Source organism: Myxine glutinosa, chromosome 4 (assembly GCF_964187855.1).
Source record: "Myxine glutinosa chromosome 4, kmMyxGlut1.1, whole genome shotgun sequence".
Classification (NCBI taxonomy): domain Eukaryota; kingdom Metazoa; phylum Chordata; class Myxini; order Myxiniformes; family Myxinidae; genus Myxine; species Myxine glutinosa.
In genome coordinates this window covers 50,056,045-50,083,382 of record NC_136264.1, presented here as the reverse complement: position 1 = coordinate 50,083,382, position 27,338 = coordinate 50,056,045, and the positions used below count along the sequence as shown (strand labels likewise).

The 27,338-nt window shown below is 40.9% G+C and overlaps 1 protein-coding gene and 1 long non-coding RNA gene across 5 annotated transcripts in view; both read left to right on the top strand.

Moving 5' to 3' along the window:
- Positions 1 to 27,338, top strand: part of LOC144891704 (uncharacterized) — a 1,032,708-nt gene that overhangs the window by 37,273 nt on the left and 968,097 nt on the right. The gene's annotated exons all lie outside the window — the stretch shown is intronic.
- Positions 1,101 to 27,338, top strand: part of LOC137429078 (microsomal triglyceride transfer protein large subunit) — a 91,134-nt gene continuing 64,896 nt past the window's right edge. The window contains exons 1-9 of one of the 4 annotated variants that reach the window (XM_078775670.1): positions 1,101 to 1,217; positions 1,311 to 1,448; positions 2,649 to 2,714; positions 10,380 to 10,564; positions 14,961 to 15,110; positions 16,577 to 16,684; positions 19,690 to 19,806; positions 23,954 to 24,093; positions 26,176 to 26,326. In XM_078775670.1, the coding sequence (XP_078631796.1) occupies positions 1,430 to 1,448; positions 2,649 to 2,714; positions 10,380 to 10,564; positions 14,961 to 15,110; positions 16,577 to 16,684; positions 19,690 to 19,806; positions 23,954 to 24,093; positions 26,176 to 26,326 (936 nt within the window). In that variant the 5' untranslated portion in view covers positions 1,101 to 1,217; positions 1,311 to 1,429. Of the gene's footprint in view, positions 1,218 to 1,310; positions 1,449 to 2,631; positions 2,715 to 10,379; positions 10,565 to 14,041; positions 14,156 to 14,514; positions 14,628 to 14,960; positions 15,133 to 16,576; positions 16,685 to 19,689; positions 19,807 to 23,953; positions 24,094 to 26,175; positions 26,327 to 27,338 lie in introns of those variants that run through there. The other 3 variants (XM_078775672.1, XM_078775671.1, XM_078775673.1) reach the window with 3 other exon arrangements.

The window sequence follows — 27,338 nt, the reverse complement described above, 5'->3', positions numbered from 1 at the left end:
TTTTCTTGACTTCGCGTTGGTTGTTTTGCCACCTTGACTCTTCGATTCATATAACTTCAATTCCTTTGAACAAAGATTTGGTTGAATTCGGACCATTGGGCATTCGGACCATCGGGCTGGCACCTCCTGATCACGGCGACCATACAGGACTAAAACATATCGTTTAAAATATCGGTAAACAATCGTGAGTATCAAATTTTGCTTCGTCAGGCACCTTAACGTGCTACTTTTGTGGATCCTTCGGACACGTCAAAAGGTTTGGTCCCAAAGCCTCTTGTACAAACGAAGTGCGGCAAATTGGGACACACTGATGCGGGCTGTAAAAAAGAAAACACCCCGACCGTGCTTCCCGACACCCCGACCGTGCTTCCCGACGCACGACCGTGCTTCCCGACGCCCGACCGTGCTTCCCGACGCCCGACCGTGGTTTCCGACGCTCCGACCGTGCTCCCCGACGCTCCGACCGTGCTTCCCGACGCTCCGACCGTGCTTCCCGATGCTCCGACCGTGCTTCCCGACGATCCGACCGTGCTTCCCGACGCTCCGACCATGCTTCCCGACGCTCCGACCATGCTTCCCGACGCTCCGACCGTGCTTCCCGACGCTCCGACCGTGCTTCCCGACGCTCCGACCGTGCTTCCCGACGCTCCGACCGTGCTTCCCGACGCTCCAACCGTGCTTCCCGACGCTCCGACCATGCTTCCCGACGCTCCGACCGTGCTCCCCGACGCTCCGACCGTGCTCCCCGACGCTCCGACCGTGCTCCCCGACGCTCCGACCGTGCTCCCCGACGCTCCGACCGTGCTCCCCGACGCTCCGACCATGCCTCCCGACCCTCCAACCGTGCTTCCCGACGCTCCGACCATGCTTTCTATCTCCTCTGTGTTTTCTGAACCCGGTGAGATGGCACTTCGTGACGTCAACTCTACTGACGAACCTATGAATGAAGAACTTGTACAAACAAAAAAACGAAGAGCACCATTAACAACTAACCTTGCCAGTTCGGTAAAGAAGGTTGTCTTGGACAGAGACACTGTCTCTGAAAAAGAGAACAAAACGGTGGCTGCTAATGACAACAATGAACCCCAAAGGCTACAGCCACAAGAATGCAGCTGAGTGGCACAGGAGCTAGTTTGGAGCAGAAGGCATTGAACTGGGATCTGCTGAAGTGGGTTCGGCTGTTGAATCTATGTAACTAAAGAGCTGCTGCGTTACAAGTAGGTGTCTGCATTGCTTTACAAAGCCACTTGCATATTCGACACCGGTTGAGAGATTAAACCCTGTTTTGTCGTTCCATTCGTGCGGATCAGGTTTTCCTTGCATCCGAGAGAGGTTTTTGCCATGCGAACTCCAAGTGGCTGTGCCCTTTCAGACGATCATATGAGGACGGGACGAGCAGCTGTTCCACTACTCTTCACAAAAGGGCCCAATGAGCAGTTTGACTTCTTGTGAGAGCAAAGTGTCCTCCTCACTATACTTCCCCTCTCACTCCTCTGTCCATTCTACATAAATGTTTCACTTGTCAATCCATAATTTTTGAGCATATAGTTATTGATCTTCACAAAATTTTGTGTGAGGCATCAATGTATTTCATCGGAACGCCGTTGAGCCCAAGCACAAGTCTCCTAGCACTCACTGGTTGTTGGTAGATCTTAAAGATCTCACGGTATCCTTCGCGATAAGAAGGCAAGTTGTGTTTCCGGCACCCTTAACAAATCTCATTACAAATTCTTGCCCTGAATAACTGCTGGGACTTACCATGTAAGTTGTGTTGTTACCATGTCAAACCACCCAGTATAACCCTTGCCAAGAGACTACTTGTACAGCACCAACGCTCCGGTGCATTGGATTGATTGATTTGGTACTTTAAGGGGCTTCGTTGCCCCTTTGTTGAATTAATGATGTTAAACAATTGAATGTTAGAAAATGTTTTTGTGCAGTACTGCATAGTTTAGGAGTATACAGGCATTGCGAATTGGTTTAGCTCTTCACCATCGACAAACTTTCTTGGATATTTGTTTGTTTTATTTTCCCACCATTTCCAGAATACAAGAGATAGATATTGATGAAATCATTCGAATTTAAGGTTATCAATGGAGACATCTTCTATAAGCATGCTGCATCAGATAGTTGTGTTCTTCTTGCATATTTGTTAAAGTTTAAAAAAAATATATATTTTTTTTTTTTAGGTGTGCACTTGTTCCGTTTCAGTCCGTGTTCATTATGTGGGCTTTGCTGTATTTTTTTATTTATTTTCTTCTAAGTTTCAACTTGTGGCTCCAGCAAGTCACCGTCATGTTTAATCACATACAGGCCCGAAAACAATCCATCTCACCATTGTTAACGGCTTGTTTGAGCTTGCCACATTCCAATGTATCATAGATCTTTCTGGAGGAACGAATTCCTCAAAACATAATAGTAGCAAAAAATTCGATAACTGCTAAACAAAAGCATATCTCATTAACCATTTGTAGACTGAACTTTGCGTAAACCTCTTTATCTTTTCAGGACACTTTGACCTGTGTCCTGATATTATTTGCTGATTCCCTCCACCCTCTTCCTCAAAGCTTTACCTTTCACCCAACTCTCCTCTCTCTCTCTCTCTCTCTCTCTCTCTCTCCCCCCCTCTCTATCCCTCTCTATGGCAGTTCTGCTGGTGCTCTATTCCACCTGCTACATTGTGCTGCTCTCGAAGATATGCGCCAGCCCTGAAGGTGGGATTCTTTATTTTGTACCTTCATTACTCTTTTCAATTTGTCAATTCAATTTCAAGATTGTCATGGGGACCGCAAGGCTAACCCCCGCTCTAGCAGGGAAAATGGCCTTTAAAAATGCATGTTGTTGTTGTTGTATTACTCTTTTCAATCAGTTGTTCTATTTTGATAATAACGACTTAATATTTTCACAATAATTTGCACAATATTTAATCTTTATACATTGCAAAAACAAATCCATCAGGCTTGTGCAGTGGTAGCACACTTACCTCTACCTGGGTTTTGATTCTCGACCCAATGATGATCTGTCAGATTAGTGCTTCACGTTCTTTCACAAGGTGTGCCTTCCCTGAGATGGATGTTAAGCCGGGTGTCCCATCTGTGGGCGCTAGTTTTGTGGCATATTGTGTAGTCATTCTAGGGATGCCATACCATTTGACATCTTAACTAAGCAAAACCCGATGAGTCCTGTAACAATCTTTACAAGACAAATACTAGTGCCACGAGTGGTCTCGAAGCCAGGTACTAAGTGATCAACGATGACGCCCAATAATTGCCCCTGCAATGTAATACATAATACAATTGTATTGCACACATGCACTTTTGTGAGTGTAAAATTCACTTTATTTATTGACATCCTCGTCCTTGCCTCGTCCAGACGTCCAGACGTATTGACATCCTCGTCCAGACGGGACGTATTGTCCTCGTCCTCTATATTTATTGACTAACATAATCCCTCCATTATTTTAATAAGTTTCTTCATTTTCTTTTTTGGATTCCTTGTTTTCCCTGGTCATCTCTAGTCTTGTTTACCCTCTGATGTCTTAGTAGCATTGTGTCTTACTCTCATTGTAATAATCCTACCTCCATGAATCACCAAGTTTTCCTCTCCATCGTCTCTTCTTATTTTGAGTTCTTCCTGTAATAGTTTACTTTTTGTCCTTTGATCCCTTGTCATGTCTGATACAATTAATGTTACATTTCAACACCTTCCACTCCCACCTGGAACTTCTCAAAAAGCCATTCCTCACCACTAGGTAGATGATCTCAGCTACTGGTAATCCCCCTGACTATTCTTATGTGAATGTTAAAGCAAAATAACTATTTAATAAATCTGCCATCTCACTTTCATCACTAGCCAATCTCCTTGTGCTATCGTTCAATTGGGTCACACATGTCTTAACCTGTTTGTTACCACTTATGTACCTAAGAAATATCTGACTTTAATATTCCCAGCCTATCCTTCTCATATTCTCGTTTGGTTTGCCTAGTTATTGTTTTTCAATACCTTCTGTTTATCCCTAAGCTGATCCAAGTGGGACTCCAGGCCTGTTATTTTATACCTAACTAGAATGGAACTCAGTGGAGCACATAGCTCTGCCCAGCTGAACAGTTTACGTTTTGGATACTACTGATAGGCCGGATCTGGATTCAGACTTCCGAGATCTAATCAGCTTGTTCTTGTCACCTACCCAACTCATCCACCAAGTTTTATCATAATTCATCCACAACGTTTTGAAATAGGCCTATCGTGCTTATATAAATATGGGCGAAACCAGGTCGGTAACTGTGAGTTTTGCATGCACTTGTGACAGTATCTGAATTTATAATCCGTAATGACGCACTGCTAGATGGTTCCTCTGGAGCTTTGCAGGCAATGCGGACATGCATGGCGATGACGTCATGTTGTCCGCTCATTAGGTTGGAGAACCAGATTACAGATACCATTATTAGTAACTTCCAACCGCAACCAGGTCGACTCCATATGATGAGTGGATACCAGAGATAACATTACCGTGTGGCAGGCGGTGCTTATCGCTCCCAGCAAGGTGCAGCAGCAGCTGTATGGGACACCTTGCTGGCGGTTCTCCACTGATGATATGAAGGTCGCATAGTGACTGATATATATATATATATATATGTATGTATATATATATATGTATGTATATATATATATGTATGTATATATATATATGTATGTATATATATATATGTATATATATATATATATGTATATATATCGTTTTTGGCCCTATTACTCAATTGAGAAGAATCACTTAAAAATTTAAAAAGAATTCTTGGATCCGGATCCGAATCTTCACTAAACTCGAATCTATTCGTCCTTGTTACACACCCAACCTCTTCACCAAATTCTGTTTGAAACTGTCAACAACATTTTGAGATATCCTGTACACAGACAGACGGTCAGACAGACAGATAAAAAGACAAACAGACAGGAGTGAAAAGATAACTTCTGTCCACCTTCAGTAGTGGAGGTAATGTTTGCATTCTACTCATCCTAAATAGCAATCCTTACCTCCCTGCTCAACCACCCAGGTGTTTTTCTGCCACAAGCCTAACACCTCACTGGAATATACTATTTATACACGTTAACCTGGTGTTTGTTCAATGAGGAAAAAAAAACCCCTTAGGGAGGGGGGATATTATTAGTCTTCATATTGTTTTGTAATAATATTAATATTATGATATTATCATTGGCATAATTATTACTTTTGTAATGAGAAGCAGCCTTGGAAAAACGCCACAAAAAACTCCTTGGAAGAATTTCACGTTAGCGGGAGGCAGGGGTTATCTTAATCACGTGTTAATAATGCAGAGCCTTACCAGGGAACATACAGTACCTTGAGAAAGTATTCACACCCTTGACTTTTTTCACATTTTGTTGTGTTATAGCCTGAATTTAAAATTGATTAAACTGAGATTTTTTTCCCGCTGATCTACACACAATACCCCATAATGTCAAAGTGTAATTTTTCTTTAGAATTTTTTTGCAGAGTAATTAAAAATGAAAAGCTGAGATATATTGAGTCAATAAGTATTCAACCCCTTTGCTATGACATTTCAAATTGAGCTCAGGTGCATCCAATTTCCTTTGATCATCCTTTAGATGTCTCTGCAACTTGATTGGAGTCCACCTGTGGCCAATTCAATTGATTGGACATGATTTAGAAAAAAAAACACACCTTTCTATATGAGGTCCATCATGTTGACAGTGCATGTCAGAGCAGAAACTCTACCATGAAGTCCAAGGAACTGTACATAGAATTCCAAGATAGAATTGAGAGGATGCATAGATCTGGGGAAGGGTATAAAACAATGTCAAGAGTGTTGAAAGTTCCCAAGAGCATAGTGAGCTCCATCATTAGGAAATGGAAAGAATATGGAACTACCCAGACTCTTTCTAGAGCTGCCGTCCGACCAAACTGAGCAACCGGGCAATAAGGATATTTATCAGGGAGGTTGTACGTTTAAATTCAGGCTGTAACACAACAAAATGTGAAAGAAGTTAAGCGGTGTAAATACTGTTAAGTTTATGGGGGGTAGGCAATGGATTACCTTAGTCCAGGTAGAATTGTATGGTATAGTGTGCTCCGAATGTCGCGAAGAAAGAGGAAGAAACCCCCCATGTACCTACAGTCACGTGAAAAAGTACACCCCATGTAAAGTTTTGACTTTTTCAACATATTTCAACATACAGCTATTTGATCTTCATTTCAACAATATTGATAGATAAAGGTGATATAATATAACAAATATCATGAAACATTTACATTTTGTAGTCCATTGTATAATTTAAATAAACATAAATGCAAATTTCGCATGTGGAAAAAGTAAGTACACCCTTGGCTCTAATAGGTGGTATTGCGCCCTTTGGCAGAAACAATCTCAAATAGACGTTTCTTATAACTGTCTACCAGTCTCTGACATCGACTGAGAGAAATTTTTGCCCACTCCTCCATGCAGAATTATTTCAGCTGTGCAATGTTTGAGGGTTTCTTGCATGCACAGCTCGTTTCAAATCCCCCCCACAACATCTCGATGGGATTTAGATCCGGGCTTTGACTTGGCCATTCCAGAACCCTCCATTTCTTTCTTTTCAGCCATTCCTTGGTGGATTTACTGGTATGTTTAGGGTCATTGTCATGTTGCAAGGTCCACCTTCAGTTGAGCTTCAACTCTCCGACAGATGGCCTCACATTATCCTCAAGCACCCTGTAGTACAATGAAGAATTCATCGTGGATTCTATGATGGTGAGCTGCCCAGGCCCTGATGCAGCAAAGCTGCCCCAACCATAATATTTCCACCACCATGCTTTACAGTTGGTATCAGGTTCTTGTGGTCTTTGGTTTTCGCCAAACATGTCTTCTGGTATTGTGGCCAAATAGCTAAACCTTTGACTCATCTGTCCAGAGCACATTGTTCCAGAAGTGCTGGTCTTTGCCGAGGTGTTCATTGGCAAACTTTAATCTTGCCCTGATGTTCTTTCTGGACAGCAAAGGTTTCCTCCTGGCACACCTCCCATGTAGATCAAATTTGTGCAGCCTCTTTCTAATGGTAGACTCGTGCACTTTGACATCAACAGTGGCAAGAGCTACCTCTAGGTCCCGTGATGACATTCTGGGGTTTTTAGAGACTTCTTTCAGCATCTTGCGTTCTGCTCTCGGGCTGAACTTGCTGGGGCGGCCTGGCTTGAACAAGTTGGCAGGTGTTTGGAATCTTCTTCACTTGTAGATGATCTTCCGGACAGTCGATTGATTGATTTCAAATTGTTTGGAGATCTTTTTAGATCCCTTCCCAGACTCGTACGCATCTATAACCTTCTTTCTGAAGACCTCAGAGAGCTCTTTTGATCTAGGCATGGTGACGCCGCACACTTCAACAACAAAGAGCAAACCAAACGAAATGTCTGAGGTTTAAATAAGACAGGTTCCTCCAAGATCCTCTCTAACGATGTTCTAATCATTTTCACCTGAGCTGGTGCACCTGATTCTAATTTTAGGTATTTGAAGTAGTGATAAATGTAGGGGTGTACTTACTTTTTCCAAATGCGAAATTTGCATTTATGTTTATTTAAATTATACAATGGACTACAAAATGTAAATGTTTCATGATATTTGTTATACTAGGGCATGCCCGTACTATATCTATATCTAAAATTATATCCCCCCCCTCTATTTACATGAAATGGTTTGGTCCAAAGCGAACGGCTTGCGAGTACGGTGACAATCCCCCCCCCTCTATTTACATGAAATGGTTTGGTCCAAAGCGAACGGCTTGCGGAGTTTGGTAAAGAAATCGCCATCGCGTGCACAAACGCGCAGGAAAGCGAAAGAATCGCAAATTAGTTTTAATTAGTTTTAAAACATAGTTTAACGCCAACATAGCGGCAACATAGTTTGCCAACGTGAAATAAATGAATACGCTCTCAAATGTGCCGTCCGAGGCAGAGTCTGTTCGCCACGTTCGGCACACGTGATAGCTCGCTGCTCTCTGATTGGTTGAATCGTTTTTTGGACATAGCTCGGTAACTACTTGTCCGATTAATATGAAACGTTGAAAAGGCACATCCTCGGGTCCCCAGCAATATACCTGGCAAGTTTCAAGTATATCGGACCCGTGGTTGTCGAGAAACAGCGGTCACAGACAAACACACAGACATACACACATACACACACACAGAGATTACTGGAATTATAGATAGATTATATCACCTTTATCTATCAATATTGTTGAAATGAAGATCAAATAGCTGTATGTTGAAATATGTTGAAAAAGTCAAAACTTTATATGGGGTGTACTTACTTTTTCACGTGACTGTAAGTAGGGACCCGTTAGACAGGATGTCATAAGTGTATCTTTGTCCCCATGACAAGGGGTGGGGTTATGTTAATTAGTTAGGAATTAATGGTAAATTCCCTGTATGTAAATGGCCTGTGTGATTTCTCCTTTGTTCGCTATAACACACACACACCTGCCATGCACCCCACACCTAAACTAAACACTAAATGAAAGTAGAAAGAAACAAGACATTCAACTACCGCTGATACCACCGACCGGGTGATCACAAAGGCTGGCAAGTGGCCATGAGGCCATGCCCTGAAGAACCATTGGTCAGGACGGCCATAGAGCAATGAGATGGCACTCGCTGATAGGAGCGTGCATGGACGTCACTGGATGACGTAAGAGCCCTGGGTACAAAAGATTTGGGGTCCCAACATTTTTCTCTCTCTGCTTCTGTATTTAATCGCGTGCAGTCGCCATTTTATATCTCTCTCTTTGGGTCCCGAGCTGACGGAAAGCGGTCACATTTCGTCTTCTTCTTGGTTCTGGATTTCATTGCGAACATTCACATTTTCCGACCTCTTGAGCCAAGGACATTGGTGTTGTGCAGTTGGACATTGGCGCATTTTGGTCCGGGAGATCGGTTCGAGCGGCCGCATTTTCCTTTCCCTGGCTCGTTGGTGCTGACGGTGCGGGGGGCTGTCCGCGCTGAGAGACCGCGGTGCTGTGTGGAGCAGATGGTGAGTGGACGGGGCATGGCCTGCTCGCTTCGTGCTCGGCTGCTGGAGGAGCAAACTGCGCGCCAAGGCCTGTTTTCCCACACACAGACTCAGAGACCCGTGCTGCGGCTGGCGGGTGGATGAACTGCGCACCAAGGCATGCTTTGCCGTGCAGGGACGCGGGGCCCCAATGGACGAGGTCCAAGAGCTGCTCAAAGCTGAGTACACTACATTTTTATTTCAGTTTATATTATCATCCCCTTGTGTTGTATACGAGTCTGTATGGGAGCGCTCCATTTAGGAATTTTAGTTTACTGTGCATTTCTTTGTTTCCTGGCCTTTATTTTGATAAACCTTTTTATTGTTACAATTGAATTCAGTGTCGGGTTGAGTTGCTTACCGAAGACGACGTCCAGAGGGATCCGTGCAGGTAAGAGCTTCGCTACCCCTCGCTGCCCTCCCCCCCCCCCCCCCCCCCCCCCCACTCGCGCATATGAAGAAGGTCCGCCATTGTTGACTGAACGCCTCGGAATTTAAGCTCGTTCGGCTATTCGTCCCCAGGGGTGTTAACCCCGGGAACACGACAATACTTTCTGAAGGTACTGTACATGAAGCAAAAACCTGCCCACTGTTTATGTGCATATACAGTATATAATACATCTTGGTTATGTAGCTCAGATAATTCAAATTGCAAGGGGCATAGGCTGACACCCAGGTGTTCACAAAGCCCATTACGCCTATTATATCCAACCTTTTGATATTTACTGATATTTTTTTATGGTCACTTAGGTTGTTTTACACTGAACGGAAAACTTATATGCATGGTGATTGTGAATATGAAACTTCTGAAGATGACTGAGGTGTCGATGTGATGTTCGGCTTCCAATATAGCCTACGTATGTTTTTTTTTTCAGGTTACAAGTGTGGGTGGCATCAGGCCAGATGTCCAACCAATGGGTGTAGAGCAGTCATACATACATACAAACACTTGTTCCATTATGTCGTGATTATGTAAATAAATAAAAACTGTTTTGTTTAGGAGAAGAAACATCAGGGCAAATATGTTTCAATGATGGGGACAATGTTTTAAACCTGTTTCGTACTGAATGCATTTGTGTGCTTTTATGCAATTTCACACAATGGCACCATGAATCTACTCGTGTATTATGAAATTCAAACACGAATTTTAAATTTATTGGGGCACCCCTGTAACTCACATGAAGATGTTTTTTCACAATCCCCAGTTTGGTTCATGTTGAAAAGGAAGCAGAATTTGTGAGATGTATTTTGGGAAATTAAGAAAAAACATGGATGGAAAGTGCTGTGCAGTATAAGTCTTATTCCATCAATGTTACTTTTCAGATTTATGGGATCATCAAGTTCCAAGTCGTGGTGAGACAAGAAGCTACTACTATAGAACAGCAATAGTAACAACCCAAAATGGATATACCGCAAGGAACACTGACTTGCAGCTGGAAGCACGGGCTGATGTTGCTGGCCTGTGGGATGGAGAGACAGAGGAAGGGGACAAACTACTTCGACTAATCGTGAGTGGTCTTTTGTTAACGTCTCAAATTTGTATCAAAGGGAGGAGCAAAGCACCCCTCCCTTTATATAAGGGATCGTTTATCTGTATGCAAATTTAACATGGGGACTAAAAATTCGTTTCGGCTTCTACTGGACGAAATCGGCTGCAAATTTCAGAAGTAAATGCTTTGTAGATGGAGGTAATATGTTCCAAATTTCAGAAGTAAATGCTTTGTAGATGGAGGTAATATGTTCCAAATTTTAGCAACGTCCACTTCCGCATTCATGAGTTTTATTTAGAAAACCCTCGAATTCACGTTGGTGTCTGTCTGTCTGTCAGTCCGTCCGTTCGTCCGTCCACCTGTCCACCCGTCCATCAAAGTGCCATAGTTTTTGCTTAAAAAAAATAAAAAATTTTTTATATATATATATGTGTGTGTGTGTAGATATATATATATATATATATATATATATATATATATATATATATATATATATATATATATATATATATATATATATATATATATATATATGTGTATATATATATATCTGTATATATATATATATATCTATATATATATATATATATATATATATATATATATATATATATATATATATGTGTGTGTATATACAGTCACGTGAAAAAGTAAATACACCCCATGTAAAGTTTTCACTTTTTCAACATATTTCAACATACAGCTATTTGATCTTCATTTCAACAATATTGATAGATAAAGGTGATATAATATAACAAATATCATGAAACATTTACATTTTGTAGTCCATTGTATAATTTAAATAAACATAAATGCAAATTTTGCATGTGGAAAAAGTAAGTACACCCCTACATTTATCACTGCTTCAAATACCTAAAATTAGAATCAGGTGCACCAGCTCAGGTGCAAATGATTAGAACATCGTTAGAGAGGATCTTGGAGGAACCTGTCTTATTTAAACCTGCAGACATTTAGTTTGTTTGCTCTTTGTTGTTGAAGTGTGCGGCGTCACCATGCCTAGATCAAAAGAGCTATCTGAGGCCTTCAGAAAGAAGGTTATAGATGCCTACGAGTCTGGGAAGGGATTTAAAAAGATCTCCAAACAATTTGAAATCAATCATTCGACTGTCCGGAAGATCATCTACAAGTGGAGAAGATTCCAAACAACTGCCAACTTGTTCAGGCCAGGCCGCCCCAGCAAGTTCAGCCCGAGAGCAGACAGCAAGATGCTGAAAGAGGTCTCGAAGAACCCCAGAATGTCATCACGGGACCTACAGGTAGCTCTTGCCACTGTTGATGTCAAAGTGCACGAGTCCACCATTAGAAAGAGGCTGCACAAATTTGATCTACATAGGAGGTGTGCCAGGAGGAAACCTTTGCTGTCCAGAAAGAACATCAGGGCAAGACTAAAGTTTGCCAATGAACACCTCGGCAAAGACCAGCACTTCTGGAACAATGTGCTCTGGACAGATGAGTCAAAGGTAGAGCTATTTGGCCACAGTACCAGAAGACATGTTTGGCGAAAACCAAAGACAGCATTTGACCACAAGAACCTGATACCAACTGTAAAGCATGGTGGTGGAAATATTATGGTTTGGGGCAGCTTTGCTGCATCAGGGCCTGGGCATCTCACCATCATAGAATCCACTATGAATTCTTCATTGTACTAGAGGGTGCTTGAGGATAATGTGAGGCCATCTCTCGGAAAGTTGAGGCTCAACCGAAGGTGGACCTTGCAACATGACAATGACCCTAAACATACCAGTAAATCCACCAAGGAATGGCTGAAAAGAAAGAAATGGAGGGTTCTGGAATGGCCAAGTCAAAGCCCGGATCTAAATCCCATTGAGATGTTGTGGGGGGATTTGAAACGAGCTGTGCATGCAAGAAAGCCCTCAAACATCGCGCAGCTGAAAGAATACTGCATGGAGGAGTGGGCAAAAATTTCTCCCAGTCGATGTCAGAGACTGGTAGACAGTTATAAGAAACGCCTACTTGAGGTTGTTTCTGCCAAAGGGGGCAATACCACCTATTAGAGCCAAGGGTGTACTTACTTTTTCCACATGCGAAATTTGCATTTATGTTTATTTAAATTATACAATGGACTACAAAATGTAAATGTTTCATTATATTTGTTTTATTGTATCGCCTTTATCTATCAATATTGTTGAAATGAAGATCAAATAGCTGTATGTTGAAATGTGTTTAAAAAGTGAAAACTTTACATGCGGTGTACTTACTTTTTCACGTGACTGTATATACATATATATATATATATATAAATATATATATGTATATATATATTATATATAAATCTACATATATACACACTTTATACCCTTTTGAAATATTATTACAATAATCTAACTTGCTGGCCCAATGGCCTAATGGATAGGCATCAAACTCCCAAGCTGGGGATTGTATGTTTGAGTCCCATCTGGGTTGAATTTTTTTTTTCCCCCTTAGTTTTTCAAGTCTTTTATATTGTCTTGAATAAAGTCTTGTACGATGAACAAATATATTTTGTTCGTATTTAAAATGTATCTTGGGGGAAATGCCAGGGGGATAGAAATGGCGCTTTTATATGGTATGTGCCAGTAGTATGGAAAATGAACATGAACATGTGGCAAAGTATGGAAAAGAAGGGACTTTCATAGCTTGTAGAAAAAAATATATTGTGTGCATGCTGGACTACCCTTGTGTTCTTCGGAGGAGCCAAGTAATGCTCTAGAAATGTTCATAAAAAGGGGCACCAATTTGATTCACACACCTGCATGAATAAATAAATGTATTTTGACCCATATTATGTAGGGCGCCCTTTTATATGAACATTTCTAGAGCATTACTTGGTTCCTCTTAAGAACACAAGGGTAGTGCAGCATGCACGAAATTGTTTGAATGCCCCTTATTTTCTATTGTTTGGCATTTTATACAAGCTGTGGAATGTCCCTTCTTTTCTATACTTTGCCACATGGCACATACTATATAAAAGGACCCTTTCTATGCCCATGGCATTTTCTCCCAAGATGTTAATACACTGTTGGTCAAATGTATTGCTGTCAGGATTTGTTATTTTCAGACCTAGTTTAAAGTCGTATTGCTCATTTAATTTAATTGAAAATACACAACAAAATGTTAGTTAATTTGTTGTGGATATAAGCTGGGAGGGGGGTTGCCAGATTGATACATCAGCATCTTCAGTAGCAACGTGGTGAGGTTGAGTTGTTTTGAGTTTTCTGATTAGCTATAGCCTGAATTGGCTAATATGCTGCTCAAAGTTGATGCCTGGGAGCCTTTCAATATGATTGATCACTGAACTTTGACACTGAAAGTCAGCACATTTCTGGACTTTTATCTCACTCATTTACATAAATGATCCCGCTGTGATTGCATTGTAGAAATGTTTCATTGTCATATTCATCAAAAACATTGCATTTGATTGCTTTCTTGACTTCTTTGTCAGTTTCATTGTGTCACTTTTCTCTCATAGTGCTCGACTATACTGTGAGCTGGAAAACATGTTAATACAAAGTCACACAATCGTATTGGCCTTACCCATACATGTCTGCATCATAATATGATGTACGAATGCCAGACCTACCAAACCAAGTAAGCACATGTGCAAGCACTGTCAAACTGCTCCTGCTTTCATTGGCCAATTAAGCGCTAGCTTTCCATTGGCTAACAGACTGTTGTGTAATGCTTAGAGCGTCCTCTGTGAGTCTGGGAGGTCCGCTCTTCGAACTCTGGGTGAATCCTACCAAAGACTTTTATTATTATTTTTTAAACTAGTCCAGTAGTCTGCCCTCACTGGCCTTCCTGCAGTTCTTTGATTTTTGTACAATATACTATATGTTTGGGAACTAGCAAGATAGATTAGAGGTCTACACACTCGTTTCTGAGCTGTCTAGCTTGGGTTGGAATGTTGGCCCAGCTATAAACTGTCACCCTGGTGTTTCGCAGGCAGTTTGAGGCATCAATGTGTGTCGTCCCTCGGATGGACATTAAACTGGGCGTCCTATATGCTGGCATTACTTGGTGGACTCATAAGCCTTCAAAATTTTCTCAATCTCATTTTATGGTAGGAATTGAGATAATGTGTAGTACTGATCGGGCCTTGGCCATCAGGTAGCTTCACATGCACTAACTCTGAAGTCATTAGACAATTCTGTAGAACCATACCTTCATTTCCAATCCAATGAACTATCCCACTGAACAAAAGAACAGATGTTGCTAAATCAATCTCATGAAAAGGAATATATTGAGTGGTTGTCATCCTTCCCAGCAGAAACATATGAGGAATCTGAACCTTCTGAATCTGAGGATAAAACTCCACAAATGTGAATGGATGCTGATTAGCAGTAAAGTGCTTTAATTGTAATGCTATTTATTTTGTGGTGTATGTGCCATCTAGTTGAGTGATGTAAAAATCTCATCTGGGAGGAAGAAACATATAGATGTGAGGAACAGGCGTACTGCAGACCTGGATGTGGACCGGGTGCTCGGTCCAGGAGCGACAGAACACCTCTCTGCTGAAACACTGTTCTGCTGGAGGCGTGGCCAGGCAAGGAGTTCAAGGGGGACAGGTCAGGTCAACCTGATCTATAACATTCTCTTGATTTCTGAATGTTTCGAGGCAAAACAGCGTTATCCATATATGAATTACTTTCCTTTTATCAAAAGCTATTCACTAAGACTAAGATATTTATTATCCACATCTCAATGATCACATCCTCTTGGGATATATATATATAATATATATATATATATATATATATATATATATATATATATATATATATGTATATATATATATATATATATATACTTATTGGAGTGGGGAGGGTGGATAATCAGAAAATAAATTGAAACAAGGAAGGAAATGGTGGAGGATATGTCAACCGTAGATAAGTGTACCGCTGTGTATACCCTGGGGGTACACCTTTCTAGCTAGGGTTAAAGTGTAAGAGGGGTGGAGAGCAGGGGAGAGAAAATAAATGAACAAAAGTTGGAGAAAGAGAGAAAATTGGACATGGGGGAATGATTGTGGTGGAACAGTCCCAACTTTTGAATATACATGTAGTTGACAAAAAATGGAAACACCAAATATGAAGTCACTTAATAGGGTGTCGGGCCACCATGTGCGGCCTGTATGCACCGTGGCATAGAGTCCACCAGCGTCTGGAATTATGTAAGGGGGATCCAGCACCATTCTTCCATGAGAAAGGCAATCAACTCACACCTGTTTGATCGAGGTGAAAAACGCTGTCTCAGGCGTCCTTCCAGAATATCCCATAAATGCTCGATTGGGTTCATATCTGGTGACTGAGAAGGCCATGACGTATGGATAACATGGATAACAGATAACAATGTCATGTTCATCAAACCATTGGGTGACCATACGTGCTCTGTGGATGGGGGCATTGGGAGGTCTCTTCTTGCAGCTATGCCAGCCATAATTATAGGCATTCAGGCCTGTGCAGCATTTTTATACATGACGCTAAGCATGCTGGGATGTTATTTGTTTAATTAACATATGGGCCATATCTGTTTGGCGGCCATTTCCTGGTGTCATTCATTTACGCAGGTGTTTCCATTTTTTTTCCCACTACCTGTAAATTATGTAGACGGCCTTTCTGCTTAATATATCTATAGGCAGGATCTATTTGATCATGTTACACACATCTATAACTATAAAAGCATTGAGAAAGGTAACTTTTAAACTTTGTATTTTAGATACATTTCAGTTCAGAATGTATCAGATATTATTTAACCAACTTGGCACAAAATACACCACATGGAAGGCAGATAAAAGCAAGGTGCCAATTACTGCTTTAAGTTAATTAATTATGGCCAGGGCAGCTTTAAAAAAAAGAATGAAATGGATTCCATGTGTTGCAGCAACATTATGCACCATGTTTATTGGTTCCATGCACTGTTTATTTTGTGATTTGTTATTGTGCCATTAATTGAATTTGCCGAGTTCACTTTAAATTGTAATAAAATTAAGCTGTGAAAATGTATGTGCAGGTGCAAGGCATCTATGTTTTGCCAAACGAGACAGAAGTAATAACAAATATACGACGTGGCTTCATCAGCCTTTTCCAGTTCCAACTGCAACCTGGAGAAGTGAAGGAGGTGAATATATTGGATCTGGGAATTGTGTGTATGTGTATGTGTATGTTTATATTTATGTGTATGTTTATGTTTGTTTTTGTGTGTGTGTGTATGTGTATATATGTGTGTGTATGTGTGCTTATTTGTATATGTGTGTGTATATGTGTATATGTATATGTGTGTACATGTGTGTGTATTTGGGTATGCGTGTATATATATATATATATATATATATATATATATATATGTATATATATATATATATATATATATATATATATATATATATATGTATATATATATATATATATATACATATATATATATATATATGTGTGTGTGTGTGTGTGTGTGTGTGTGTGTTTGTGTGTGTATATGTACATGTGTGTATATGTGTGTGTGTATATGTATATGTATGCGTGTTTGTATATGTGTGTATATGTATATATAAGTCTCGAGAGGGAACGCGGCAGAAAGATTTGTTATTTTGAGTGTTCTCATAAACCATGGTAACACCACACCAATGCAATTGTAGAACAAACAAGTAATTGTATTAAGAACTCTCACATACACAACAATAACACTATTAAAGAAAGTACAATGAAAATGTCACTTGCATCAAACAAACAATACATGTGATGGTACCATCATTCCCCCAATGCTCTCAAAGCAATAAACTCACAATACGACAAACGTGAGTGGAATGTAACAATCCCCAAAGTCAGTGCACTAATCTCCACGCTGGTTGAAGCCATGCAGAACGACGAGAACAGGCAGGTATCGGCACGGCGGCCAACGAGGAGTTACGAGGTGAGAGATCGATATGGGAATTGAGCCGATTATGGAAACCAACGGTGAACAACACAATGATGTCGATATGGGAATCCCAACGACAAAACAAGATGCACCAAGCGGACAGTCTCTTCGAGGACAAAATGGTGAATCGACCTGTAATGGAGGCTCTTGGTTCCCCACCAACAATAACTCACGCTTGGTAATAAAACCTGAGACGCAGGTTTAATTGCAATTGCAATATAGGACAATGTCGCGGGCAATTCCTTTCACGTGAAGCCTCAACTCATTCGCGACCAATATCAAAAAAAAGTCCACTCGCAACCTCGATGCAACTCATGGCTGTATATCTCTCATGCCCGTCTCCTCCTCTGCCAAGCTCCTCCTCCTCTCCTCTTCCTGCTTCTTTGCCGCGTTCTTAATTTTTCCTCCAGAAACATTTATTTTTACCTTTTACTAAAGTCATCTCCATTTCACACAAAAATCTTAACAACAATATTGCCATAAACTAAAAATCCTGCAAGTATATAATAACAAAGGTGGAAGTGACGGATCCGCGTAACAATATATATATATATATATATATATATATATATATATATATATATATATATATATATATATAAACCACCTTTAGAGGCCATTTTTCCCCGCAAGCGGGGGTTGGCCTTTTTCGGGAACCGTGGTTGTATGTTGTTTTTCGGTCCCCTTTTTGAAGCAATGTTTTATGGCCGGATGCCCTTCCTGACGCCAACCCTTTTTGCCGCCTTTAACGACAAGCAGGGAATTACCAGTGAACTGGTACTCAATTTGCCGACCTCGGAAGGATGACAGGCTGAGTCAACCCCCCTGGCGTTAATTCAGCGATTGACCGGGATTCGAACCCAGGATCCTAGGATCCTAAGCCGGCACCCTAGCCGCTAGCCCAACACCAGGGATCTATATATATATATATATAATATATATATATATATAATATATATATATATAATTATATATATAATATATATCTATCTATAATGCCAGTAATCTCTGTGTGTATGTTTGTTTGTTTGTCTGTGACCGCTGTTTCTCGACAACCACGGGTCCGATATACTTTAAACTTGCCAGGTATATTGCTGGGGACCCGAGGATGTGCCTTTTCAAGGTTTCATATTAATCGGACAAGTAGTTACCGAGCTATGTCCAAAAAACGATTCAACCAATCAGAGAGCAGCGAGCTATCACGTGTGCCGAACGTGCCGAACAGACTCTGCCTCGGACGGCACATTTGAGAGCGTATTCATTTATTTCACGTTGGCAAACTATGTTGGCGTTAAACTATGTTTTAAAACTAATTAAAACTAATTTGCGATTCTTTCGCTTTCCTGCGCGTTTGTGCACGCTATGGCGATTTCTTTACCAAACTCCGCAAGCCGTTCGCTTTGGACCAAACCATTTCATGTAAATAGAGGGGGGGGGATTGTCACCGTACTCGCAAGCCGTTCGCTTTGGACCAAACCATTTCATGTAAATAGAGGGGGGGGGGATTGTCACCGTACTCGCAAGCCGTTCGCTTTGGACCAAACCATTTCATGTAAATAGAGGGGGGGGGATATAATTTTAGATATATATATAGTACGGGCATGCCCTAGTATATATAATTATAAATATATATATATATATATAATTATATATATATATATATATATATATATATATATATATATATATACATATATATATATGTATCCTGTGTGTGTGCATGCACGCATTAGTGCTCATGCTATCCTTCATCCTAAAAGTTGTGAGAGCAAGAAATGCAAATGTCAGGTTCTCATTTGACTCCTAATGAGCAGGGACCTGTATCACCCTCAATCATTTTCATCAGAACTTCCATAAACACAGCGGTGTGTTGATCCCAAAATATTACTTTGGAGCAATAAAGTCGTTTTGACCTTTGATGTGGGATTAGCTTTGATTGGCCTTTGATTGGCTTCCTTCTCAAGTTGTGTGACATCCTCAATGCCTTCTTTGTCTTTTTCATTTTTTGAAATCCTCTTCCATTTCTTTAAATTACTTTTCAGGTATGGAATTACTGTTGTTTGTTGCAGCACCCTGTAATGTTCCTTAAATTTTACATAATGCAGCACAACACTTTGGATGTTGAATTCACGAAATAGCAAGAAAGACTGTTGTTCATGATCACTTAATTTTTGTTACACTTTATGACTTAGAGGTTGTTCTTGTGACAGACTGGATTGTTTGGGGTGTGCCGGGTACGGTATTCAGTCCAGCCGGGCCAAGTGACAAAGCACGTCATTCCAGGCAGCTGTCAACTCTCCCACCTTAAGTCAGCAGGACTCAGTCAGGTAAAGCAATGTAACTGTTTCACCAGCATTCATAATACACGTTCAAATTTGTTATCTATATAATATATATAAGAAAGTTTTTGTTTGTTTGTCTGCGCAAGCTAATCTCCTGAACGGTGAAAGATAGGAGGAAACCTCCAATACAAAAAATGTCGGGACGGGCCCCGGGAAGGTTTTATGCTAGGTGGCGAGACCAGTCGAGGCCCACCTCGGCCGGGCCGGGCCCATTTCGCAATTAAAAGCTGAGCTGAATTATAGTAGTCAATCTTCTACGGCCGCGAGTAAAAGCTGAATTATAATTATAAATTATAAATTATAAATTAATTCAAAAAGAACCCGGGCAACGCCGGGTGCTTTCGGTTAGTCTATGAATATATCTTTTTTATTTGTTATCAAAAATTTGACTTTCTTATCTCGTTACACAAGTACGTTTTTTTTTTTTTTCAAATTATTTTTGTAAACACTCAGCTTAAAGCCTTCCCTTCTTCCTCACCCTGGCCAACAATACATGTGGTTCTCTTTTGGACTTGCTCTAATTAATTTGTGAAACTTCCTTGCCTTCTCAAACACCCACATGACTCCATCACACAGTATTATAAGCATGATTACAGCGTGTAATACAGTCACATGAAAAAGTAAGTACACCCCATGTAAAGTTTTGACTATTTCAACATATTTCAACATATAGCTATTTGATCTTCATTTCAACAATATTGATAGATAAAGGTGATATAATATAACAAATATCATGAAACATTTACATTTTGTAGTCCATTGTATAATTTAAATAAACATAAAGGCAAATTTCACATGTGGAATAAGTAAGTACACCCTTGGCTCTAATAGGTGGTATTGCCCCCTTTGGCAGAAACAACCTCAAATAGGCGTTTCTTATAACTGTCTACCAGTCTCTGACATCGACTGGGAGAAATTTTTGCCCACTCCTCCATGCAGAATTCTTTCAGCTGTGCGATGTTTGAGGGGTTTCTTGCATGCACAGCTCGTTTCAAATCCCCCCACACCATCTCGATGGGATTTAGATCCGGGCTTTGACTTGGCCATTCCAGAACCCTCCATTTCTTTCTTTTCAGCCATTCCTTGGTGGATTTACTGGTATGTTTATGGTCATTGTCATGTTGCAAGGTCCCCCTTCGGTTGAGCTTCAACTTGCCGACAGATGGCCTCACATTATCCTCAAGCATCCTCTGGTACAATGAAGAATTCATAGTGGATTCTATGATGGTGAGCTGCCCAGGCCCTGATGCAGCAAAGCTGCCCCAAACCATAATATTTCCACCACCATGCTTTACAGTTGGTATCAGGTTCTTGTGGTCAAATGCTGTCTTTGGTTTTCGCCAAACAAGTCTTCTGGTACTGTGGCTAAATAGCTCTACCTTTGACTCATCTGTCCAGAGCACATTGTTCCAGAAGTGCTGGTCTTTGCCTCGGTGTTCATTGGCAAACTTTAGTCTTGCCCTGATCTTCTTTCTGGACAGCAAAGGTTTCCTCCTAGCACACCTCCCATGTAGATCAAATTTGTGCAGCCTCTTTCTAATGGTAGACTCATGCACTTTGACATCAACAGTGGCAAGAACTACCTGTAGGTCCCGTGATGACATTCTGGGGTTCTTAGGGACTTCTTTCAGCATCTTGCGGTCTGCTCTCGGGCTGAACTTGCTGGGGCGGCCTGGCCTGAACAAGTTGGCAGTTGTTTGGAATCTTCTCCACTTGTAGATGATCTTACGGACAGTTGAATGATTGATTTCAAATTGTTTGGAGATCTTTTCAAATCCCTTCCCAGACTCGTAGGCATCTATAACCTTCTTTCTGAAGACCTCAGAGAGCTCTTTTGATCTAGGCATGGTGACGCCGCACACTTCAACAACAAAGAGCAAACCAAACTAAATGTCTGAGGTTTAAATAAGACAGGTTCCTCCAAGATCCTTCTCTAACAATGTTCTAATAATTTGCACCTGAGCTGGTGCACCTGATTCTAATTTTAGGTATTTGAAGTAGTGATAAATGTAGGGGTGTACTTACTTTTTCCACATGCGAAATTTGCATTTATATTTATTTAAATTATACAATGGACTACAAAATGTAAATGTTTCATGATATTTGTTATATTATATCACCTTTATCTATCAATATTGCTGAAATGAAGATCAAATAGCTGTATGTTGAAATATGTTGAAAAAGTCAATACTTTACATGGGGTGTACTTACTTTTTCACGTGACTGTATATAGATCTTTCAATGAGGACCTGTTTGTATTTTATCAAATATGCTTCAAGATTCACTATAGATTTTTTACAGTTTTGAATTCACAAGCAAGTTGGGGCTGGGAAGAGGTCAGACATGAGAAATTATGTTGAGGGGTGTGGAATGGGTCAGGGGATCCGAAATGAATAAATCGTAATTTGAGAAGAGCCCGTTTGCTTGTTTGTTTGACTTGAATGCACTCCTGAACCACTGGACGGAATGGGTTGAAAACTGGTGGTTGTACTCCCGGAGTGCATGATGGGGTTCTGGGGGTAGTAGGGCAGAACCAAAATTCTCTCAATATAAATATGTATGGCATAGTGCCACTTTTGGTGGAAGGGGGATTACAAATCATACTAAAATAAGCTAATTCAGGGGGAATACGCGACTTTGGAAATGACATATGAATGCTATTGAGGCCTTTTGCGCATGTGCTGTGTGTGTTTCTAGTGACTTGCTTATGCTAGGGTGGGCACTTTTAACCTGCAATTGCTAGGGAGAATTGTGGAAGTCAAATAGCCTTTTCAACATCATTTTCAGCATTTAAACAAAAGAGTGGCAATTTAAAATGGTTAACCATAATTGAATTCCTGGATGCAAATCAGACTCATGGAAATATAGGAAATACGAGAAGTATCCGTGGATGAGACTGAGAGGTGTTGAGTTCCTATAATTTCCTGTTACTACAAATGAGTGGCCGCAATGGATAGATAAACACACACATACACATGCTTATCGCCTTAACAACTAGAACGGGCACTCGGTAGAGCGCATACCTTCGCCGCAGCTACTGTTCTGTACTTGGCATGGGAGTGTAGGGAACAGAACAACAAAAATACGATTTTGACCTTTTCGTGACCTTGACCTTGACCTTTGACCCGATTGCTCCCAAAATCTAATCAAATGTGTCCCGTATAATAACCAATCATCCCACCAAATTTCATGCAATTCGGTTGAATACTTTTTGAGTTATGCGAATAACATACACACACACACACAGACATACAAATAAATACACAGCGATCAAAACATAACCTTCCACTTTTGCGAAGGTAATAAACACACAAATCAAGTATAATTTAACTTGTGGAACCGGAATCAAACAAACAATGCATTTGTTTTTGTTTTTTTTTGCATGCAAGAGCGAGGCTCGTGTAAGAGCTAACGTTCATGACAAAAAAACAAACGGACACATCAGACGAAATAAAGGGAGCGGGAGACAAGATGGGGAGAGAGGGGGAAGCACACAAGTACAACATTTGAGAGCAGGGACATCGGGAGATCTGTGGGAGGGAGAGGGATTGTGGGCGAGGCGTGGGAAGGTGGGTGGGGGTGGGAGAGGTTAAAAAAACAACAACACATGGACACTGCTAGGACTTCCAGGAAAGAAGTCGGTATTTCATAAAAGTGGATCTGGGGTGAATTAGCAGGGGTAGAAAAGATCAAGGTTTTCGATGGGGGAAGATAAGAGATGGTGGCGAACAGCTGTTTTAAAGACCTGGAGGGATGAGTGGGATTGAAGAGAGTGAGGGAGTTTGTTCCAGAGGTGGGGGAAAAGAGGAATGAAAGAGTAAAGGCGAGCAGAGACCCTAGATTTTGGCAGTTTCACCAGAAGAGGGTTGCAGGCAGATCTTGTGCGACCTATAGGAGTATTTGGGGAACTGAGCACAGACACGGCTGTTGTACAGACATGTTGGAGGCAGACAGACAGACAGACAGACAGGCTGGGGGAGTGGGGGATGGGGGGGGGGGGCTAGGTTTATAAAAAGATTTCCCAATATCCGTAACCCTATCTATTGTCTGCTCTGTTATTAGTAAAACTTATTTGTTTATCCTTAATATAAGAGTTGTTTACCTCTGGTAAAATTACCATGTCCGAATGCAGGTTCTGGAGTGGGAGTTCCTCTCCCAGGTGGAGTTTTCATTTGCTTTCCGGAATGGTGTGTTAACTACAGCCAACTGTCTTGAGCACCACGTCCTTAAACTTCCTATTCAAGAATCTGTCAGCATCAATGCCACATCCTGGTACAATATAAAGTCGTTTGTTGCCATGGTTTTCACCGAAATGCCGTCGGGTTGTGGTGATGGCTTTGTGCTTCTTCTTCATTGAAGTTGTGTGATTTCCTTGTGCTTTGTCACTTTGTTGTGCTGTGACACAGTGAGTGCACAATCTTATGCAAAATCGTAACTATAACAAGTGAGGTTGCATTAATTAGTGTTCCAGCTGAAATAACTCTCACTGTTCATTCCCACAAATCGCAAGAATTATTTTGAATATAATGAATGAATGATCGTTTTAAGGCCATTTTCCCCGCTAGAGCGGGGGTTAGCCTTGTGGGCCCCATGACAATCATGGTTCCCTGTTTGAGGCAATGTTTTTATGGCCGGATACCCCTCCTGACGCCAACCCTTGGTCGCCTCTTACGATGCGCAGGGATACGGTGTACCTATTCTAAATCGGGGTACACACCGGGATCATTCATCCCAGCAAGCTGGTACTCAATTTGCCGACCTCGGAAGGATGACAGGCTGAGTCAACCCCCCTGGTGTTAATTTAGCGATCGACCGGGATTCGAACCCAGGATCCTAGGATCCCAAGCCAGCACCCTAACCGCTAAATTTTCAACTCTAATCATAGTAGGATTTTCTGAGCAAGTGTCTCAAGGATTGGCTGTTGCTTTCTCCACTGATGTACTGAGGGAGGCAAGAATGTTTTTTTGATTTATTTGGTGTCGGAAAATTTAGAAATTCAAGGGCTTTGGGGTTGCGATGTGGAATTGCTTGATGTTGGAATTTTCTAGAAGGTGAATAATATAAATATTTTCTTTAACAAGATGGTATGAAACATATTTGCCTTTAAGTTCTCTAGTCTGAGTTTGATTCTTGACCTGACTATATACTGTCTGATTATATCAGCAGGACATTGCATCACAGAGTTTGCCATCCCTCCGATTGAGCTTAGGCTGGGTGTCCCATATGATAGCAATATAATTATTGGATTTTTTTATTTATAGAAATCAGCCCAAACAATGCATAAAGCCACTCTAGGTAAGGGGTTAAGGTAAGGTTAGAAAAAGATAAGGATAAAGCAAAATAAATAAATAAAAAAAAAAAAAAAATCCAAGACACAGGAAGTAGGAGAAGTCAGGTAAAATTTTGATTAAACCTCAAATATGTATGAAGTAGGAATTTACGTTCCTCTTGAAGCTGAGTAGATAATCGCATCATGGGAAGCACAGTACAGGTAGTGAATTCCAGAGCGAGACGGCACGAGGGATGAAACTATCTGCACAGCCTTTCGTTCTGCACTTTGGATCAGCTATAGTGAATGGGTGTGTAGAGATGGCAAACTGAGTCTTGCCTCCAAACACTCGTACGGGAGGAACCAAGTTAGAAAGTCCAACAGGATATTTGCCATGAAAATATCTGTAGAACAAACCAAGAGTGGCAAATTGAGCGTTTGAAGAGTTGAACACATCCCTACACCAACCAGGTTGACTATGCGTTTCTGGGTAAGTGGCAAGGTGGTGCTCCAGCCCAGGTGTGGCAACAGCACTCCATGAGAGGACGTATAGTTGCCTTATACAGGTACAAAACAGCATCAGGATGTAAATACCTCTGGTTCGATAAAGACAACCAACTCGTTTGGAAGCACTCTTAGCAATACCAGAAATGCACTTATCCCAACAGAGGTTAGAGATGTCCAGACCAAGAAGCCCAAGCTCAGATGATTCTGTTAAGGGTGAAGACCCCTTGTATCCTACAGCAATTTTTGGGAAGCGTAGGCAAGTTGTTGCTCGCACCCTGAATAAATTACAAATTCCTAGGCCTGGCAAGCTGGTTCTTAACAGGTTTGAGCTAAGAACTTTCCCTGGCTGACCCCATGAGAAGGTGGCAAACATTGGGGTGGTGAAATAAGAAGTACTAGTGATAGTGTATTTATTTATTTTTAATGATGATCATCGCCATTGTGACGCTGTGATCACACCACTCGTATCACTATTTGTGGATAACATGCATACTGCTGAAACAAATTTCAGAAAGACCGTGTTGTAACTTTAATGCAGGATGCTTTGGGTGTTTTGTAAATGCAGCATCTCTCTGCAGGCAAGAAATGCAGCTACAAAGCACAAATACCGGACTATTCACTGGTGCTTGGACTAGCCGAGAGGAGGCCCTCAATGCTTCGGTCTCTGACCATGTCTGGAAGCCTCTGGCAGCAGCCACTTTGCCTGGGATCTGCCTCAATTGTGTTAAGGTGATTGTGATAATTCTTTGTATCATAATTTTCGTGCTGTGATCCAAATTATTCACATACCACATTGGACCATTACAAAATGTTTGCTTAAGGTCACTCGGGCGCAGTCATTTCAAAATGTAAAAAAATGGCAGTCAAAGGCAAGAAGAGTTGGGTTGTTATCACTTTTTGTGATTTACCTTTTAGTTAACTTTGCTGAATTGCAGCTAACATTTCAGACGTCACACCAACGGAAGTCGAATGATTTTCCAGAATGTTTGCTGCTGCAATATCTTACCCAGTATAATTTATTTCTTACATTATTGACACTTTATTGTGTTGCGATTGTCATGTCATGTTGGGGTACATTTGAGCTCAGTTGTCCCAACACTCCCTTTTTGGCTTTGTTTGTTTTAAAGATGTGGCTTGGGCATATCAGATTATAATTTGTTTTGTTTTGGGCAAGTAGTCCTTCCCAGCTAAAACACGGAAGGCCAATGTAAATCATTCTCTCTAACAAAAGCAATCTGAAACTAGAATCCGGGCACTCGGTAGAGCGCATACCTTCGCCGCAGCTACTGTTCTGTACTTGGCATGGGAGTGTATGCGATGTGAAACTTTATGTGAAATGCGATCGATTTTTAAAAATCAGAATTTGAGCAAATCTGTTTCATTCGTCTGTTAATATGCCTCCCCGATTGACAAATCTGCAATTTGAATTTCATTTGAGGTTGAAATGATTGCGGGAGATCGCGTTATAGTGATGACGTCTTGGATGGACATCCTCTTCTTCAGTCACTCATAACTTTGAGTGAAATACGATCGAGTTAAAAATAGTCAGAATTTGAGCAAATCTGTTTCATTCGTTTGTTAATATGCCTCATCTCTTGACAAATCTGCAATTATAATTTTTTTTGAGGTTGAAATGATCGCGGGAGATCGCGTTATAGTGATGACGTCCTGGATGGACATCTTCTTCTTCAGTCGCTCATAACTTTGAGTGAAATACGATCGAGTTAAAAATAGTCAGAAT